Source organism: Pipistrellus kuhlii, unplaced genomic scaffold, assembly GCF_014108245.1.
Source record: "Pipistrellus kuhlii isolate mPipKuh1 unplaced genomic scaffold, mPipKuh1.p scaffold_m20_p_2, whole genome shotgun sequence".
In the NCBI taxonomy this organism is placed as follows: domain Eukaryota; kingdom Metazoa; phylum Chordata; class Mammalia; order Chiroptera; family Vespertilionidae; genus Pipistrellus; species Pipistrellus kuhlii.
The window spans coordinates 142,081,714-142,103,621 of record NW_023425515.1 but is presented as its reverse complement, the minus strand read 5'-3'; the positions used below and the strand labels follow the sequence as shown (position 1 = coordinate 142,103,621).

The following is a 21,908-nucleotide window of genomic DNA, read 5'->3' as shown; positions in this document are numbered from 1 at the left end:
CCCAACTAATCCCTGCAGGCCCAAATACCCCTAACTGCCCTCTCCTGAAGGCCCGGTCACCCCTAACTGCCCACCCCTGCCGGCCTGGTTCCCCCCAACTGCCCTCCCCTGCAGGCCTGGTCGCCCCTAACTACCTTCCTCTGCTGGCCTGATCACCCATAACGACCCTCCCCTGCTGGCCATCTTTGACCATATGGGGGCAGCCATCTTGTGTGAGGGTCAATTTGCATATCACTGCTTTATTATATAGGATAATAACACATATGTGGAAAAAACTCACTAATGTGTTAATTAAACCATATAGAGCAAAAGATGAGTAGTTAGAAGCCAACTATTTTAATTTTCCATTTCCCTGTACTTTTATGCCTGGAAAATTCTCAAAATTAAATGGTCAATCTTTGTAAGCCTATACATATTTTGTAACCAAAGATTGATGCTAAGCTTCAATATATTCTATCTGGTTTTCAGTTAATTGTAAATGTTCAGAGTAATACAAATTGGGGTGAAGAGGGGAAGAAAATGAGAAAAAAGGAACTAATTCAGTATTTGTTATTCCCTATCAAAGAAGGCCTACCACCTCTCCTAGAATCAGACTTGCTAGAAAAAGATTACACTATTTAAACCAAATTTTTGGTTATTTTAAGTTTTTAAAACACATATTCAGAGAGATGGGCTTCAGTCTCACCCTCACCAGTCATTCTACAAAAGGACAAAGGCCACCCTCAGTATTTGAACTGAGAAAAAGAGGCACATTGCAGATATTTTTCACAGTACAGGTTTGGTGGGATTCTTTTAAATTTCAACTACATGACAAATTCTGAAATTATTATCTGAAAATATTTTATATTATAATTAAATGGATTTAGATAATTACCTGGACATTGTTTTCTTGTGTTTGGTGAAGTGGTCTTATGTGAGACAATGAAGGCTGAGTTCCTAATTTCCTATCCAAAAATACTTCTTTGCTGCAAGCATAACACCATACTCGAAGAGTAGTAAGGTTCACAGTTAAATAATGCTTTGTATCCTATATATTTTCACAGGGACAAAGAAGAGGAACCAGAATTAGGTATAGTTGAAATCATTTCAGAAAAGCACAGAAGATAAACTGCTGGCCTTTGATCAGTAACAACACTCTCCAAAGAGAAGAGTTAAAGGTGAACACCAGAAAACATTCTTTCGATAAACTGCTGAACTATTGTGAAATAATAATATCTAAGTGTACTCTAGAAGTTATTCTACTGTCGCTTTTCAGCGCCATTCATTACAAAAATAAAACACAACAGTATAAGACTGCTTTGCAGTTAGCATGTAAACATAATACAAAAAAAAAATCCAACAATAACACAGTATCTATTCTAGGAGATCAGAATGGCAAAAGAATATACATGACATGAGTTAAAGCACAACACAGCTCAAGTAATAGTAAATATATGATCTTAGATATATAAAACTCAGCCTTTCTCAACTGGGTTTCTGTAAGAGAATTATGTCCTAAGGAAAATGATTTGAGCAACTATTTTCTCATTTCTACCAAGAATGGCACACAACACTAACACTCTAGATGCACAGAAGAAAAGTAAATTAGTTAAGTACAATGATACCTGAGGGTCTCGGGGTATTCAGGGTTAATTAACTGATTTGAGCAACACTAAGTACCGCTGATGCAGTAAAGATATCAATGTGAAAAAAGACGGTTCATTCTCGAGAAACTTAGTTTAGAATGGGAGCAAATGTTCAAATTATAACTTCAATTAATAATGTTGTATTTGCTTTCCCTCTTCTTTAGGCTTTCTTTAAAAATGCCTTTCATTAAAATTTTCTATATACATACCTGAGAATGTATGGTGCTGTGATCTACTTGTGATTCACCACAGCCAACATATGAACATCTATTCTATAAATAATTATACAAAAAAGGGAAATAAAGTATTTTAGAACAAATGTCACATTACAATAACAGCATCGCAACTACATTTACAATTGACTTTTGATCATTTTTATCATGTTTTTTAATTTAATGATCAACTGACTTTCCATAGTTATTTTAACTAAAGGTAATAGGCACAAAAGAATAAAACCAGAATATTTCTAAGCTAAAAGTTGTCACCACTAATAAAAAGCAAGCATAAAATATTTTAGTGATTTACTAAAACTCTATGAAAAAACTGTAAATTAAAACCCAAAGTTTGAAGTTTAATTTTTGTCATCAATAATTTCATTTGCCCTTAATTGGTTGGAGCATTGTCCAATGCATCAAAGAGTTGCAGGTTCCATTCCTAGTCATATGGGAGGCAACCAATCAATGTATGTATGTATAATTCATTCATTTCTCTTCCTCTCCCTCTAAAGTCAATAAAAAACATACCCTCGAATGAGGCAGGGAGGGAGACTAGATTAAAAAAATATGTTCATTTATGAAATGTTTTAAGTGTCAAAAATACCTTCTAGTTATCCTTATCCAGATATAAAATTTAATAATATCAAACATTTGAGAAGAAACATATATATATACCTCCAGGCACGCCCAAAGATTTGGTCCTCTGACTTTACAATCCTGACAAGTACTCTATGAAACAAAAATCACATGGACAACATTATCATTACCTTAACATAGACAAACACATACAATTCACTAATAATATCTTATGTAAAAAATCTGGACTCCTAAACAAGAGTATTATAGTAATTTACAAAAAATACATTCAGGAGAAAGTGAATATGATTTTTTAAGGAAGGAAAAAAAGTAATTTTCTTACATGAGATTTTTGTATTAACTCTTCTTTCGTTATTTCACCAACTGAGTCCAAATGTAAACAATGATTTCGAATACCTGGCATTTTGTTATAAATTTTCTCCTGTTTCCCGGGGCTTTCCAAGTGAGGTAATACCTATGAAAAAATGACCAAAAGTTAATTTTAAAATGCTAAGATATTAAAATAAAAGATAAAATAAGAAACACACGAAAGAGTATATTTTCAAATATACTTAGATTACTTTCATAAAGTTAATTTAAACATTGAAAATGTCTCTAATACTATATATTTTATTAAAATTGACATTCATGAATCCATGTTAAGTTTGTTTCTCCATTACTTTTACTGCTTTTTCCCCTTTCTCCCTCTCATTTTACTTTTTACAAATAAACGAAAGGGAAATTTTCAAGTTATTCAATTAAATATTTTTATCCTCTAAAAAAAAAAAAAATGAACACTTATACTGAAATAGAAACTGAAAAGGAAAAAAAATGCAAATGGATACCTTCATTTTCAAACTAGCAGCAGCCCCTTCTGATAATATACTAATAAATGAAATTGTCTGCTATCCTAGCAATATACCAGGATAGTCACTTTATGTCAAAGTTTCTCAATCTTAGCACCATTGACACTTTGGGCCAGACAATTATTTGTTGAGGGGTGCTGTCCTAATGTTTAGCAGGATTTCTGTCAGAACACCTCACCACCACTCTAAACTTTGATAACCAAAATCACTACACAGTGTAAAATTATGTCCTGTAGGCGGCAAAATCGTCCCAAGTTGAGACCCACATTATCATATGACCCTTTCAACAACTGTGAGTGAGGTAGGTACCATTATCTTCATTTGCATCTAAGGCTACAGAAGCAAACCTGACTTGGTTCACACGGTCAACAGTTGATGAAACTAGGACTTGAACACACATGTATATCTTATGGATAAGAGCAAGGACTCTGAAGTCAAACTTGAGGATAACAATAAGAGCGGAATGGCCGAAACTGGTAGAGTGTCGGCCTGCGACTAAAAGGTCCCGGGTTTGATTCCAGTCAAGGGCATGTACCTCGGTTGCGGGCAGATCCCCAGTAGGGGGTGTGCAGGAGGCAGGTGATGGATGATTCTCTCTCATTGATGTTTCTAACTATCTCTCTCCCTTCCTCTCTGTAAAAAAAAAATCAATAAAATATATTAAATAAAAAAAGAAAAAAGAGCAGAATGGCATCCCTAACTTATGGGGTTAATGTAAGGATTTAATGAGGTAGTATATGTCGTGTGTGTGTGTGTTTGTCTACACAGTACTGCACATACATATATTCATAAAATTTTATTGGGCTCTCTGCATCACATCTTTATAGTGTTTCTTTAATATGACGAATAAGGTCTGATACCTCTCTCTACATGAGACCACCAGTTTAAGACTGAGGTAGTTGCCGAAACCAGTTTGGCTCAGTGGATAGAGCAACGGCCTGCGGACTGAAAGGTCCCAAGTTCGATTCCGGTCAAGAGCACGTACCCTGGTTGTGGGCACATCCCCAGTAGGGGATGTGCAAGAGGCAGCTGATCGATGTTTCTCTCTCATTGATGTTTCTAACTCTCTATCCCTCTCTCTTCCTCTCTGTAAAAAATCAATAAAATATATTAAAAAAAAAAAAAAAGACTGAGGTAGTTTCCCCAATTAACTATCATTTTCCCAATATTCTTCAAAAGTTTCCTCAATTTCATTAAAATAAACAGAAGGCAAAGTGTTCTGCAATATCAATCCACTTAATTTCTCCAAAACATCATAATAACTTATGAGAAAAGCATGATCAGAATACTATAAAGTCACTAAATTTTATCTATCTCCATTACAAATTTTATAAATTATAGAGTTGACTGGATATATAAAGTGACTTCCAAATAAAAAGTCTAAAATATAACTCAGTATTTATCCATCTTCTTTGGGCTATAAATTCTTAATAATAGGGCTTTTCATGTCATTAGTTCATCTTTGGGGTTTGAGAATACCAGGGGAAAATTAAGAAACTTACTAGGAAATAATAAAGAGTTATAAATATTAACACATTAGTAAAAACATTAAACAAAAAGTTTTGATAAAATAAAATAATGAGTCCAATATTATACTGTTACCTACAAAATACAATAGGAATAATCACTCTGGGGCTAATTGAAAATAAATAATTATTTCTAAATATTACACCTATATATGTAAAAGGCTAAATGATCGACTGTACATCTGTCCAACTGATCAATCGTTACATAAGATGCGCACTGGCAATTTAAAAATAAATGTTGACTCGTGCATATAAAGCTCTTGCTGGCACCAATCGTATGTGTGTTTTTATTTTATAATACTATATTATATATGTTGATACTATTTTGACATTTTTTTTTGCAGTAATGTAACTACCACATGAGTCTTTCTTCTAATTAATTTCCTTTCAATGTTTATGAATCTGAGCTCCAGGCCACTAGTTATCATATAATATTGTTAAATAAGCCATGACCCAAACTTTCAGAGCATGAAGTTAAACTTAAAATAACTGCTAATATTTTTCATTTCTTAATATTTGGGGGAGGATTTGGCAAACTTTCCCACCCACCTCTCACTTCCTTTTGTGGTTAGGTATCTCTTCCCTCTTAGATAATTAATTCCACTGCCAGCCATGATGGAATAACAAGGAGCAGATTTATTTTTTCACATTAAATAACTAAAAAGCCAGACAAAATATATAAAACAATGGTTTTCAGGCATTGATCCCTTAGAACAGTGTTTCCCAAAGTGTGGTACGCATACCTTAAGGGGTACAGGAAGAGTTTGGTGGGGGTACACGTTGCACTGGAGTTTGATGGAGATATGCACTGCATCGTGCTTAGCTGCGCCTAATTCTACATTTTCATGAATACGAGGGGTACTCAGCGTTACGAAAATTATAGAAGGGATACACATATGTCAAAAGTTTGAGAAACACTGCCTTAGAAATAAAAACAAGGTGACTGTCCCAGCTTACTGGTTGGAGAAAATTTCTAGGCCTCAGTACAGGTAGAGGTGAAAATTCAGGGAGGCCAAAGGTAGCTAAAAATCACAGTCAAGTAATAGAGAGGAAAGAATTAGACAGAGAGTGAAAGCAAGAACATAGAGAAACCAAAATGACGGCATAGGGTAGACACCCGAATACAGCCTACCACAACAAATTTGAATTTAGAACTGGAAAACGCCCTGAAGCACCGGACGGCTGGCTGAGAGGAGGCTCTACCATCTGGGAAGGAGAGAGAAGGCACACTGAACCTCGGGAACTGTGAAGGTACAGAGAACTGTGCGTGCGAAAAGGCGCTGGCTTACTCCCAGCACATGGAGAGGGAGGGCCGGACTGAGATTGCTGCTGGCTTACTCCCGGCGCGCGGAGAGGGTGGACAGCTAACATGTGGCTGGCTTTCTTCTTCGAGAGAAAAACAGAATCGCCCTATTGCTCTGATAGACGGCCCCATTCATGGAGAGGCCAGACTGTCAGGCAGTGGGCAGAGATCTCTCGGAGGTGTTGGAAGCCAAAGGCCATTACTGCAAGACTTGGGGAAGAGCAACTTGGGGAGGAGCCGAAGGGAAAACAAGCCTGTCTGCACCAACCCGAGACTCCGCCCCATCCAAGCTGAGCACAGAAGCTCTCCCAGAGGCTGGCTTTCTCTAAGGAGGGACTTGCAGGAATCCAAAGCTTGTCTGCGCCTTTACCAAGGAGGTGCGTGCGCCTGCAACCAATGTTCCGAAACTCACCCAAACAGGACTTTTCTAAGGCGAGACTGACAGGGAACCAAAGATGTCTGCGCCATCCCGAGACCCCGCCCTATCCGAGCGGAGTACAGAAACCCTCCTAGCTGAGACACTGCTGATCCTCACAGCCAATTGGCTTGGAGATCAACGCTTCCCAGTGATACCAACAATAAGCAAGGCTTAACAAGACTGCACACAGAGCCCATAAAAGGCTATACCAAGACTGTCCACCACAGGTTACGGGGAAGGCTGTGTTACTGGGCTCTACCAGAACACCTAGCACACAAAACTGTTCCATCAAATCAGGGAAACTAAAATGCAGACAAGAGGCAGGACACAAAGGAAGGAGATGGAGGAAAAGAAAGATTGGACATTGAATTCAAAACTACAGTTATAAGGTTATTCAACAATATCCTAAAAAAGGCCGATAAAATAAATGAGACCTATGAGGCTATGAAAAAGGAGCAACTAGAAATAATAAGGGATCAACAAGAAATGAAGAAAACATTGTCTGAAAAAAAAATATTATACAAAGTCCTAAAAACAGACTGGAAGATCGCAAGAATCAAGACAAAGATTTAGAACACAAAGAGCCAGAGGACACTCCTCCACAAAAGCAAGAAGATAAGAGAATCCAGAAAGTTGAAGATAGTGTAAGAAACCTCTGGGACAACTTCAAGAGAACCAACATCAGAATTATGGGGGTCCCAGAAGCAGAGAGAGAGCAAGATACCGAAAACATACTGAAAGAAATAGTGACAGAAAACTTTCCCCACCTGGGGAAAGAAATAGACTTACAAGTCCAGGAAGCTCACAGAACCCCAAACAAAAGAAATCCAAGGACTACACCAAGACACATCATAATTAAAATTCCAAGAGCAAAAGACAAAGAGAGATTAAAAGCAGCAAGAGAAAAGCAGGTAGCTACCTATAAAGGAGCACCTATACGATTATTAGCTGATTTCTCAACAGAAACCATGCAGGCCAGACGGGAATGGCAAGAAATATTCAAGGTGATGAATAGAAAGAACCTACAGCCAAAAATACTCTATCCAGCAAAGCTATCACTCAGAATCGAAGGCCAGATAAAGAGCTTCACAAATAAAAAAAAGCTAAAAGAGTTCATCACCGCCAAACCAGAATTATATGAATTGCTGAAGGGGGTTATTTAGGAAGAGGAAGAAGATAAAGATAAAAATTATGAACAACAAATACGTAACTATCAACAAGTGAATCTAAAAACCAAAGGAATCAAAAAATCGGATGAACAATATTAACTGGTGAATATAATAGAATCAGAGGGATGGAAGGGGAGTGGACTGACAATTCTTGGGGAAAAGGGGAGTGGGAGTGCAGGAAGAGACTGAACATAAACTGTTCACCTATGGATGAGGACAATGGGGGATGGGGAAAGGACAGAGAGTGGGGTGGGAACCTGGTGGAGTGGAGCAATTGAGGCGGGGAAGAAGAACACATTTGTAATAATCTGAACAATACAGATTTATTTAAAAAAATAAAAAATAAAAAATAAAAGCAAGAACATAAAACATAAAATAAATAAATAAATAAAAATAAACAGAAAGTGAGTGAACTCACAAGATTTATAGAGATACCATTGTCTTCAGCTAAGTACTGACGAGCATATATATGTGATTAAACTACCCTAAGCAGGAGAAAGTACTGGAAAGGAATAGGTAGAACAATTCTCAAAGCCAACGTAAGTTTGTGTTCCCATTAGCCAGAGTTGAAAGACTTCATAATATACAGTTAATAATATAGAGCACTCAGAAAGCTCTGCCTTAATGGGATTGTTTGCATTTTTATTGTTGAGTTGTAAAAGTCCTTTATATATTCTGTGTATTTAATTGCTTATTGTACATGATTTGCAAATATTTTCTCCCATTTCACTCTGTTGATTGTGTTCTTTCAAAAAGAATTGTTTTTAATTTTATATAATCCAATTTACCTATTTAGTTTTGTTGCCTGTGCTTTTGATGTTATATCTAAGAAATCACTATCAAATATCAATGTCACAAACTTTGTGTTCTTTCATAAATAATTGTTTTTAATTTGATATAGTCCAATTTACCTATTTAGTTTTGTTTCCTGTGCTTTTGGTGTTATATCTAAGAAATTACTATCAAATATCAATATCACAAACTTTTCACCATATATTTTCTTCTAAGAGTTTTAGTATTTCTTACATTTAGGCCTTTGACTCAGTGAGTCAATTTTTGTATTTGGTGTAAGGGTTCAACTTTATATTTTTGCACGTGGATATACAGTTTGCCCAATATCTTTGTTGAAAAGACTGCCCCTTTCCATTAAATAGTGTTGGCACTCCTATCAAAAAACATTTGACTATATACAGGGTGGGGCAAAAGCAGGTTTATAGTAGTTTGTATGGAAAATAATATAATCCTATCTAATAAGGATGGAATATGCTAATTGACCATCACTCCATCACAAAGATGCAGCACCCACAGATGAGGCCAAGGTACCATAAGGATCCTTAACAAAGCAATCATCAGGAACCTGAAGCTACCCGCTCCCCCGCCTCTATGGGGCTTGACAGGGGACCTCAAGGTGCGCTTCTTGTCCTCGTGCTGGACTAGGGGACCTCAAACTGCTCCCCCTGCCCCAGTGCCAGGCTGGGGGACTTCAGGCCGTGTCCCCACATGGTGGGACTTCAAGGCATGCCCCTTGCCCTGAGCTGGGCTACCTCAGGTCATGCCCCCCCCATCCTGGCACAGGGCCAGGGGACCTGAGGCCACATTCCATGCCCAGCAGGGTTTGACAAGGGTGGGACTAGCCAGGTCTGGATCTAGTCCAGTGAAGGGTGGGAGGGTCTGGGTCTCACATAATTTTGAGGTGCATGTTGGTGGGCGGGGACTTGACTCTGGGTCCCATGGTGAGCCCCAGACTCTGACAGGAGGAAGGTTTTGATACACATTCTACTAATTTTCTTTCATCTCTGACACTTCTATTAATATAATTAAAAAATTTCAAATTATTTCCTCTAATTAATCCCTTTTTAATGTGCACAAACTTCATGCACTGGGTCACTAGTAATAAATAATGATACAAAAATAAACTCTGTGTTTCATGTACTCAAATATGTAAAACTACTTTAGCCCCACCTTATGCAGGGGTTATTTCTGGGCTCTCTATGCTATTCCATTAGTCTCTATGTCTGTTTTAGTACCAATCCTGCTATTAACTCTCTTATGGTCCTTTATCATTAAACATTTTCATTTTTATAAAATCAAACACAACTCTTATTTTATATTGGCTCTGAATTCCTAATCTTTTATTTAACTAAAGCTGTAGAATAAACTTAAATACTTTTTTACAAAGCTTTAATCCATCTGGAGTTTGTCTTAAGACAGAAACCCAATTTTCTTCCAGATGGGCAGCGCCACTTATTACATAATCTATCCATTTCCCACTGAAGGAACAGTAACACTATCTTTACCCTTCATTAAATTTGAACATAATATATTTCTATATGCACTATTTTCCTCTACTAATCTATTACAATACCATATTGATCTGGTTATAGCCGAAACCGGTTTGACTCAGTGGTAGAGCGTTGGTCTGCGGACTGAAAGGTCCCGGGTTCGATTCCGGTCAAGGGCATGTACCTTGGTTGCGGGCACATCCCCGGTAGGGGGTGTGCAAGAGGCAGCTGGTTGATGTTTCTCTCTCATTGACGTTTCTAGCGCTCTATCCCTCTCTTCTCCTCTCTGTAAAAAATCAATAAAATATATTTTAAAAAATTCATATTGATCTGGTTATAAAGTTTATATATTTTTATAACTATAAAATCTTTCACTATTCCTTTTCACAGTTCCCTTGGCTATTTTCTGAATAAATGAAAAAACATGACCATTTTAGCTCTTATTCTCTAATATTAATAACAATAATCATACTGTTTTAATGTATTTACTAGGACTTCTAAAGCTATCTTCAATATAAAAGTGGTCAAAAGCATCCATGTTTGGGTCTTTGTTTTAGTAGTTTTGCCACTTAGGACATCTGCTTAATTTTCTTCCATTCTCTCTCTCTAATATATATATATATGTATATGTGTGTGTGTGTGTGTGTGTGTATGTATATGTGTGTGTGTGTGTGTGTGTGTGTGTGTGTGTGTGTATATATATATATATATATATATATATATATATATTTCAGAGAGGAAGGGAGAGAGAATCACTGATCACCTACTGGAGTTGAGCCCACAACCCAGTTATGTGCACTTACTGGGAATCAAACTGTGACCTCCAGTTTCAGAGGTAGATGCTCAACCACTGATCCATGACAGCTGAGCATTTCCTTCTATTCTTAATTTACCTGTTTTTTTTAAATTAGAAATTATCTTGATAAACTTTACCAAATGTCTACTCAGCAGCTACTAATGGCTTACTATTACTCCTTGCTTCATTTGTTGATATAATCTATTATATTAACAAATTTGATACTAATGATCCTTGCAATGGTACAATATTGGGTCAAATATACTATTAGTCTAATGCTCCATATCTAGATTCTATTGCCAAATACTATATTTAGAAATTTTGTGTTTCTATACATAAGTGGGACTAATCTTTTTGGAAAACACTTTTATCAGGGATAAAAATGTGTTCTTGGCAGAATGTACTGAGTAGCTGTAGGGAGCTGTTATAGGGTTAAGCCTCGGACTGACCTGCTGGCAAAGACACAAACAAGTCCCAGTTTCAAGGGCATAGCCCTCTAAGCATAATTAGGCTTGATCTTGTGACTGCTCCCTAGATCTTTCCTGGGTAGCTAATGAGCTATGGGAAGTGCAACAAAAAAGCTGGCAAAACAAGTGAAATTTACAAGAATGTTGTAAATTACCTCTGACTATAAAATAAACCATCTTCTTGCAGTTGCATCTGTTCTGTGGCCTCAGCCAGGCACAGAAGATCCACCTAGACCCAGTTTATTCTCTTTGTCTTTTTCTTCATCCTTCACCAGCCCATCCTCAGGCTTGCTGAACCCTTGGCTGTGCTGGCGTGGCACAAGTAGCTCTGCATATTCTATACCACAAAAGGGTTTTTTTCCTATATTATATTATCCCACATAATAAAAGCCTAATATGCTAAGTCCGACTATTCGACCAATCGCTATGATGCACACTGGTCACCAAGGGGCAGATGCTCCAACTGGTAGGTTAGCTTGCTGCTGGGTCCAGCTGAGCAAGACTGGACAAGATGGGCCGGACATGTCCTGGAGCCCTCCTGTGATCCCTCCCCAGCCTTGATCATGCACTGGAGGGAACCCTCAGCCTGGCCTGTGCCCTCTTGCAATCCAGGACCCCTCGGGGGATGTCAGAGAGCCAGTTTTGGCCCAATCCCCACAGACCAGGCCGAGGGACCTCACTGGTGCATGAATCTGTGCACCATGCCTCTAGTGTTCTTTATAAATTAAATGAAACAACTGTGACACCATCTGCTCAGCTGCCTCTTTCAAGAACAGATCAGAATAGATGGACCTGGAGAGCATCATGCTAAGCAAAATAAGTCAGTTGGAAGAAAGATAACTATCAAATGATCTCACTCATTTGTGGAATATAATAAACAATATAAACTGATGAACAAAAACAGATCCAGAGACAGAGAAGCATTGATCAGACAGTCAAACCTCAGAGGGAAGGCAGGGAGGGTGGGGTTAAGGGGGAGAGATCCATCAAAGAACTTGTATGCATGCATATAAGCCTAACCAATGGGCACAGACAACAGGGGAGTGAGGACATGAGTGGGGGGAGGGGGACGGAGCGCCCGCAATGGGGGCATAAGGACACATATGTAATACCTTAATCAATAAAGAAAAGAAAAAAAGAACAGATCTTCCATCATCTCTTTGATCCTTTAGTAGGAATAAGTCAGTTCAAGTTTTTCACTTATTGGGTCAATTCCATTAGTTTATATTTTGCTATAAAATCATCTCTTTCCTCTTGATTTTCAATTTTGGCATCATAGCATTGCAAGTATTATTCTCAAGAAAATTTGCATAAAAGTCCCATTAATCACTCATATCTAGGTGTTTACTTTCTCATTCCTAAACTTGTGTATTTTTACTCCAATTTTTCCCCCCTTCTCTTAGAGGTTATCTAATTCATTAGTTTTTGCTAAGAGCCAGCTTTGGGATTTATCCTTTCCACTATTTTTGTTTTGTTTCCAATTTCATTAATTACAGTTTTATCTTTAATCTACATGTCCTACTTGTTTTTTATTTTATTTTTAATCCCTAAACATGAGTTCTGAGTTTTCTTACTTTTTATTGGCTTAAAATAAAAGTATTTAAACTATACATTTTCCTTTATAACCAATGTTAGCCACTGAAATGGAAATATTCTCCTCTTTGCTTTCTAGATAATCTATAATCTCACTATTGGTTTTAAAATGTTTTAAAAATATCATTTGATGAATATATAAGTGGTATATCCATAACTGAATACTACACAACAGTTTTACTGCATGAACTTGTTGGATAATTTTATCAACATGGACTAAAGGATATAATATTGAATAGGGAAAAAGGAAGCTGCAGAATGATACATACTGTATGCATGCATAACACATTGTACCTGGATGTATATATGCAATTGCCCATTTATAGATTCAAATTGCTTCTCAAGTTATTACTTTTGGGGCGGGGATATCTTAGCAGTACAACATCCAAGTTTCAAACCCGATACTCTGACCCTGCCATTCTAATAAGAGAACAGATTTTCAAATTTTATTGTAGAAACATAAGCACCTGGTTATTCATATTTATTACACATCAGCATATATACTTGGTAATCTAATGAATCTTTTAATATTGAAAAAGGCCCATATTCCAATTCAGTCTATTCAACTGGCAGTCGGACATCCCTCTCACAATCCAGAACTGCTGGCTACTAGCCACTCCCCTGCCTGCCTGATTGCCCCTAACCCACTTCGGCCTGCCAGCTTGATAGCCCCCTAACCGCTTCTCCTGCCAGCCTGATTAACACCTAACTGCTCTCCTGCTGGCCTAATCTTCTCCAACGGCTCTCCTCTGTCACCGTGGTCACCCTCAACTGCCCTCCCCTGCTGGCCATTTGTGACAATGAGGAGCCATCTTGTGATGACATGGGGGCAGCTACCTTGTGAGGGCATGGGGATCAATTTGCACATTACCTCTTTATTATACAGGATAAAGAATCAGACTGTCCTGTTACCTGGGCCTGCAGACCCATGACTGATCAACCCATTATTGATATTGATAAATCTGACCAGCTCTAGAGCGCGTCATGTCTGGTTCCTCCAGCATCACCGCTATGAAATGGTGCAACTGCATGAAGGCTACCTAGGCAGCTGCAGATTTTAAACAATTCTGTCTGCACAATGCTCAACCTGTCTGCAGGCCTGATCTCACCCCAACTGCCCTTCCTTGCCAACCTGATCGCCCCCAGTTGCCCTCCCCTGCAGGCCTAGTCACCCCTAACTGCCCTTCCCTGCCAGCCTGATGGCCCCCAACTGTCCTCCCTTGCCGGCCACCTTTGATGGCCATCTTTTGATGACATGAGGGTGGCCATCTTGTGATGACTTCACGGGACGCCACCTAGCCTTTTATTATATAGGATATGCATTGCTTTTTAAATTTTTTTAATTGATTTTTAGAGAGAGGAGGGGGGAAAGAAAGAAAGAAAGAGAGAGAGAGAGACATGCAATTGGTTGCCTTCTGTATGCACCCAATCAGGATCAAACCCTCAATTTGGGTATGTGCCCTGACTGGAAATCTGATACCTTTTAGTGTATAGGACAACACTTTAACCAAGTGATCCACACCACCTAGGGTTACATAGGCACTGATTCTTAAATATTGGTTCTCTTAATATATATGATATTTTGTTCAAAATTCATGCTCCTTTTTAAAAAATGTATTTTTATTGATTTCAGAGAGGAAGGGAGGAGAGATAAACATCAATGATGAGAGAGAATCATTGATCAGTTGCCTACTGGGGATCGAGCCCACAACACGGGCATATGCACTTGATCAGAATCAAACCTAGGACCCTTCAGTCCATAGGGCGATGCTCTATCCACTGAGCTAAGTCAGCTAAGGCTTATGCTCCTTTTAATAGACAAACCATTGCACTCATCTTGGACTCTTTGGAACTATCCTATTTAACAAAATGCTCCTGCAATCATATGTAGACGTTTTTATTTTTATTTTTATTTTCTTTAAAAAACTACACTACCCCTAGCTGGTTTTGTTCAGTGGATAGAGCATCAGTCTGCGGACTAAAGGGTTCCGGGTTTGATTCCAACCAAGAGCATATGCCCAGGTTGTAGGCTCGATCCCATCATGGGCATGCAGGAGGCAGCTGATCAATGATTCTTCTCATCATTGATGTTTCTTTCTCTCTCTCCCTCTCCCTTCCTCTCTGAAATCAATAAAAATATTTTTTAATATATTTTATTGATTTTGTACAGAGGAAGGGAGAGAGATAGTTAGAAACATCGATGAGAGAGAGTCATCGATCAGCTGCCTCTTGCACACCCCCTACTGGGGATATGCCCGCAACCAAGGTACATGCCCTTGACCGGAATCGAACCCGGGACCTTTCAGTCCCCAAGCCGACGCTCTATCCATTGAGCCAAACCGGTTTCGGCAATAAAAATATTTTTAAAAAAATAAAAATAAAAACTACACTAAAAAAGGCTGTTAGTCCTTTCTTTTTCAAAAATGACTACATTTCTACTTTCTCACCAAAAATCTTTGACCAATTACATACTTCATTTTCTTGTAAAAAAGTCCACTGTCTGTCATCTGCTGTGCTCTGATAGCTGTCTGAATTCCAAATAATATCAAATGTTAATTCAGCAAGATCATTTCAGATTTAAAGGAAGTTCTGCTCTTACACAACTTCAAAATGCTTTTGTCATGGGAAAAGACTTTATATCTTGGCATTCCTAACTCAGAGGATTGTCATAAGGATCAAATAAGATTGTGTATGTGAAAGGTCAATAAAAATTCTACAGCAATACAAGAATTATCTCAACTCAGAATTTCAAATATTTTTTAAAAAACTATTTACTAAAATATAATGCCATTAAACTAAACTATTATGTTATTTAATTATTTGTAATTTATAAAGAGCTCAAAAAAGCAAAAAAAAAAAAAAGTGGAAACTGGCAATAAACCACATCAAAACCAAAGAGCATTCTTAAGTAGACTATTCCTCTAGGAGAAAATCAAATATTTTATTCCTAGAATATTCTTTGTACTCCCCCCCCCCCCCCCCCCCCCCCCCCCCGCAATCCTGCCAAAGTAAATGAAAGAATATAAAGCTCCTGGCATGGTTTCTACAACTTTTTCTTAAAATTGCCACTGGCTTTCAGTAAGAGTCCTACTTTTCCCCCTTATTTATATTACTATTAATAGTATGAATTCACTCACAATATTTGTTTGTATAGCTTCAAAGCCAATAGTGTATTATCTGATTTGGTCAGACCTTTCCAGATGATATAATTGTCTCCATCAGAAATAAAAGTAGGGCCCTAACTGGTTTGGCTCAGTGGAGACCAAGGGTCCCAGGTTCGATTCTGGTCAAGGGCACATGCCCAGGTTGCGGGCTGGATGCCTAGCTGGGGGGTAAGGGGGTAGGAGGCAGGGGATCAGTGATTTCTTTCATCATTGATGTTTCTATCTCCTTCTCCCTCTTCATCTCTGCAATCAATAAAAATGTATTTTTTAAAAAGAAACGAAAGTAGAGAACTCAGTATTTCTTGAAGAAAAATAATGATTAAACTAAAAAATTCTATACATTGCCCTGACTGGTTTGGCTCAGTGGATAGAGCGACTGACTGAAGGGTCCCAGGTTCGATTCCAGTCACGGGCATGTACCTTGGTCGCAGGCACATCCCCAGTGGGGGTGTGTGCAGGAGGCAGCTGACCAATGTTTCTCTCACATTGAGCTTTCTAACTCTCTATCCCTCTCCCTTCCTCTCTGTAAAAAAAATCAATAAAATATATTTTTAAAAAATAAAAAATTCTGAACATCATGTAAGCAAGTCCAGAGAAATCCTTGTGGCAAAATTCCTCCTCAGTGTAGAGCCTATGCTCCTGCCTGGATGTTCACTAAAGGCCAAATTTTCCAGCCTGATACCGATCCCATGAAAATGTAAACCTAAGCATACTCAAGCTGAATGTAAAAACACCGAGAAAGAATCCCATCCAACAGCTCAACTTGCACCCTTTTAAACAGCCAAAGAGCGTTTTGTGGCTGGTAATGAGAGTCAAGGACTGGGAAACAACACCGAACATTGAACCCAAACAAAACCTGCAGAGGGACGGGCCGTAAGGAATAACCTCTGGGACAGTATGGGATCCAATACCAACGGAAGAAAAATTCCAGGGACAATGACAGCTAGGTTTTCCCAGCTCACAACCATGCATGACGGGGGAGGAGCCTTGGGACTGCACAGATGGGCCCCAACACCCCAGCTGCGCCGCAAGGTGAACCCCGCGACCAGGAGCCAGCGCGCCGCAGGCTCCCAGCTGCCTGCGCCCTCAGCGAGGGGCTGCAGACCTGCAAGAAAGGAGCGGAGCCCCCTCTTTCGGACTCGCCTCACCCTGCTCTCCTCCCACTGCCCGGGGTGGGGGTGGGGTAGGGGGGAGGGGCGCCCCCTGGGGACCTTTCCCCAAATGCACGACTGGCTCGCGTCCTCCGCTGACTCCCCCCATCCCCCGGCGGCCCCCAGGTCACCCCTGCAGCGTCCGGAGCACCGAGAGCGGCCGAGGCCCCTCCGCGCCCGCGCGCCGCCGCCCTGCCCTCCGCACAGGCCGCGGCGGCGCCCGGCCCGGCGCCCAGGAGCCGAGCCGAGTCCCGGCGCCCGGAGGCCCCGCGCCCCTCCCCTCCCGGCAGCGCCGCCCTCACCTCCAAGGCCTTCACCACGGGCCCCGCCAGCGCGGCCATGGGGCCTGCAGCCGCGCCTCCGCAAGCCCCTGCCTCACGCCCCGGGCCTCGGAGACGGCCGGTGTCGGGTCCCGGAGTCCGGAAAACCGCTCGGCACCGCAATCCTCCGGAGCAATCCTCGGGATCCCCGCCCCCGGTACCGGCCACTTCCCGCAGCCGCCCAGGCCCCTTCCGGTGGCTCCGCGGCCGCCGCAGGCGCCTCGGGTGTCGCGGGGGAGAGGCGGGGAGGGGCGGGGCTTCGGTGACTGCTCGTCCCGCCCAGGGGGCGTGGCCACGGCGCCTGGAGCCCAGGTGAGGAGGGAGACCCAGGCCTGTTCTCACCTCCAAATTTGTTTTTTTATTTTGTTTTGTTTTGTTTTATATATTTTATTGGTTTTTTTACAGAGAGGAAGAGAGAGGGATAGAGAGTTAGAAACATCAATGAGAGAGAATCATCAATCAGCTGCCTCTTGCACACCCCCCACTGGGGATGTGCCCGCACCCAAGGTGCATGCCCTTGACCAGAATCGAACCTGGGACCTTTCGGTCCACACGCTGACGCTCTATCCACTGAGCCAAACCGGTTTCGGCTCACCTCCAAATTTGTTAGCGGTGCAGGGACAGTAGCCATGCAGAGCACTAGGACCACGGGCACGTCTTGCTTGAATGATTACAGAGGCTCCGTTCAGGGTAGCCACAGAAGAGCCCTCAGGTGTCTGACCTTGTGCAGAGGAATATTATTAGACAACTAAATTCAACACTGTTTTCCCCTTCTTCTCCAAACTTCTCAGGACCTAGATGACCTAAAAATAATTGTATTTCCTTTTCCACATCTGCATCGTAGAAATTCATCTCTCCCATTTTTCCCTTAGGCCAGAATCAAGGTAATCAAATAAAATATTTATTGAAACCTTAGTATCTGCTTAGGGCCTAGAGCATTGGAAGAGACCTGCCTTCTAAATTTATGTAATCGTTGAAATGTATTCAGTTGATTGATAAGCAAACAACCGAAAGTTACATTGATCAAAATTATGGTTAACATTTCCAGTTTCAATCTGTTTATTACCTCTTTTTAAAAATATATATTATATTGATTTTTTTACGGAGAGGAAGGGAGAGGTATAGAAAGTCAGAAACATCAATGAGAGAGAAACATCGACCAGCTGCCTCCTGCACACCCCCCATGAGGATGTGCCCGCAACCAAGGCACATGCCCCTGACCGGAATCGAACCTGGGACCTCTCAGTCCACAGGCCGACGCTCCATCCACTGAGCCAAACCGATTTTGGCTGTTACCTCTTTTTTAGTCTCCACAATGAGAGCATTGTAGGCAAGAGTTATGCAAAATGCTCAGTCTCCATCAGAAGCAAGTAGCTTCCTTTGTTTATGAAAAAAAATGTATTGTTAGTATTTTTTTAATATTTTTTTATTGATTTCAGAGAGGAAGGGAGAAGGAGAGAGATAGAAACATCAATGATGAGAGAGAATTATTGATCTGCTGCCCCCTGCACGCCCCCATTGGGGATTGAGCCTGCAACCCAAGCATGTGCCCTTGACTGGAATCAAACCTGTGACCCTTCAGTCTGCAGGCCAAAGCTCGATCCACTGAGCCAAACCAGCTAGGGCTTATTTGTACTTTTAAAAATAATTTTTTATGTTTCAATTACACTTGACATACAATATTATATTAGTTTCAGGTGTACACCCTAGTAATTAGATATTATGTAACTTACTAAATGATCCTCTCCATAAATCTCATACCCATCTGACACCATATATCCTATTTAATATAAGAATAACATGCAAATTGACCATCACTCGAACACACAAGATGTCTGCCCCTATGTGGTTAAGGATGACTGACCCCATGTGGACACAAGATGGCCACCACAAGATGGCCAGCAGGGGAGGGTAGTTGGGAGGGACCAGGTCTGCAAGGGAGGGCAGTCAGGGGGAACCAGGCCTGCAGGGTAGGGCAATTAAGCCTGCAGGGGAGGGCGGTTAGTGATGACCAGGCTGGCAGAGGAGGGAAGTTGGGGGCAACCAGGCCTAGAGGGAAGGGCAGTTAGGGGGGCCTAGGCCTGCAGGGGAGAGCAGTTGTGGGGGGACCAGGCCAGCAGGGGAGGGAAGTTAGGGGCAAACAGGCTGGCAAGGGAGCAGTTAGGCATGAATCAGGCTGGCAGGGGAGTGGTTAAGGGTGATCAGGCTGGCAGGCAGAAGCGTTAGGGGCAATCAGGAAGGCAGGCAGGCGAGCAGTTGGGAGCCAGCAGTAATGGATTGTGAGAGGATGTCCAACTGCCCGTTTAGGCCTGATCCTACCAGTTGGACATCCCTCAAGGGGTCCCAGATTGGAGAGGGTGCAGGTTGGGCTGAGGGACACACCCTCCCGCTGTGCACAAATTTCATGCACCAGGCCTCTAATAGTTATTAGAATACTAGAGGCCCAGTGTACAAATTTGTGCATGGATGGGCGTCCCTCAGGGTGGCCTAAGGGGATGGGGCCCCAGTTTGCACCCTCAGCCTCCCAGCCCTGCAGTCCTGCCTCGCACTCCACTTTGGCCTGGTGCTGCTTCCTCACCTGCTCCACCATCCCGCCACAGTCCTGCTCTGGTAGGGACCCATTAGGGCCGGCAGCACCTCCACTGCCGCCTGCCATGTTCCACACCACCCCCTAGTGGTCAGCGCACATCATAACAAGCGGTTGAACTCCCGGTTTCCCACTAGAATGACGGCCCAAGGGGACACTTTGCATATTAGGCTTTTATTATACCAAGATATAGGATTATTGACCATATTCCCTATGCTGCACTTTATGTCCCCAAGACGATGCTATACTTACCAATTTGTACTTCTTAATCCTTTCACCTTTTTCACCTACCCCTCCCCAAATCCCTTCCCATCTGATAATCATCAAAATGTTCTCTGTATGGGGTGGGGGGTAAAAGATCAACCAAAGGACTTGTATGTGTGCATATAAACATAACCAATGGACACAGACAGTAGGGGGGTGAGGGCATGTGCTGAGGGTGGAAAAAGGAGACATATGTCATACTTTCAACAATAAAGAATTAAAACTTTTAAAAATATGTTCTCTGTACCTATGAGTCTGTTTCTGTTTTGCTTATTCTTTTATTTTAAGATTCAATTGCTGATAGATATGTATTTAATGCCATTTTATTATTTTTTATTATATAAATATATATATATATATTTTTTTTTCTTCTTCTTCTTCTTCTTCTTATAGAAGACCCTTTAACATTTCACGTAATACTGGTTTACTGGTGATGAACTACATTAGCTATTTCTTTTCTTGGAATGATTGATATTTTTAAGCCTCCTGTATGATAAATATTGTGATGACCAATTCCTCTCCAATAAAGGTGATCAGCCGGGAATCAAATCTGTAACATAGATATGTGCCCTGATCTGGAATCGAACAACAACCTTTTTAGTAAAAGCGATGATGTTCCAACCAAATGAGCCACCCCATTGAGCTAAAGGGGATTTAAAAAAAAAAAAAAAAAAAAAAAAAAAAAAGAAAGAAAGGAAGGAAGGAAGGAAGGAAGGAAGGAAGGAAGGAAGGAAACAAATAGAAAATATGGGAGCTTATATGTCTATTTTTATGGTAAAAATGGAATAAAGGGACCTTTGCCAACATTCTGTGTAGGGGTTAACACCAAGTCTCAGGTTGCACCACAGATAGTTACCTTTCCTGGCTTCCCTGGGCAAGAATGGAAGTTTCACAATTTAGAGGGTATATGTGCCCTTTATTTTCAACATATTTCAAAATATTGCAGTTTTTATGTTATAGGAGGTCAGCAATGTAGTTAATTTTTATTTTAAAAAATCTAATATCTAAATGTTTTAAATATTTATACTGCTTTGTAAAGAGATAAGAGAATGATCAAGAAAGGCACTTCTTGTCAAAACCGGTTTGGCTCAGTGATAGAGCGTCGGCCTGTGGACTGAAAGATCCTGGGTTCGATTCTGGTCAAGGGCATGTACCTTGGTTGCAGGCATATCCCCAGTAGTGGGTGTGCAAAAGGCAGCTGATCGATGTATCTCTCTCATCGATGTTTCTAACTCTCTATCCCTCTCTCTTCCTCTCTGTTAAAATAAATAAATAAATAAAATATATATTTTTTAAAAATCACTTCTTAAAAAAAAAAAAGAAAGAAAATCACTCTTCCCTGATGTCTTGTGACAAAATCCTGACTTAAAGTTTTTTTGAAAGAAGTCAAGTGTTTTAGATTTTCTGATCTTTGCAGTGATAACAAGTGGCTTTCATCAATATACTAACTATAAAAACGTTTCAATGTATATATTTAACCCTTGGTCTCAAAGTAAAAGTGATGTTTTGAAAATAAGTGAGATGCTTTTTTTTTATATAGATATTTTATTGACTTTTTACAGAGAGGAAGAGAGTGGGATAGAGAA

General features: G+C 40.4%; 1 protein-coding gene across 2 annotated transcripts in view; it reads right to left on the bottom strand.

Annotated features, from left to right (window-relative positions):
- USP33 (ubiquitin specific peptidase 33) overlaps positions 1-17,690 on the bottom strand; it is a 59,635-nt gene extending 41,945 nt beyond the window's left edge. For both annotated transcript variants that reach the window (XM_036445527.2, XM_036445528.2), the window contains exons 1-5: positions 17,454-17,690; positions 2,760-2,891; positions 2,516-2,569; positions 1,835-1,897; positions 875-1,027 (exon numbers count right to left, since the gene is read on the bottom strand). In XM_036445527.2, the coding sequence (XP_036301420.1) occupies positions 875-1,027; positions 1,835-1,897; positions 2,516-2,569; positions 2,760-2,891; positions 17,454-17,492 (441 nt within the window). In that variant the 5' untranslated portion in view covers positions 17,493-17,690. The remainder of the gene's footprint in view (positions 1-874; positions 1,028-1,834; positions 1,898-2,515; positions 2,570-2,759; positions 2,892-17,453) is intronic.
- Positions 17,691-21,908: the final 4,218 nt, after the last annotated feature.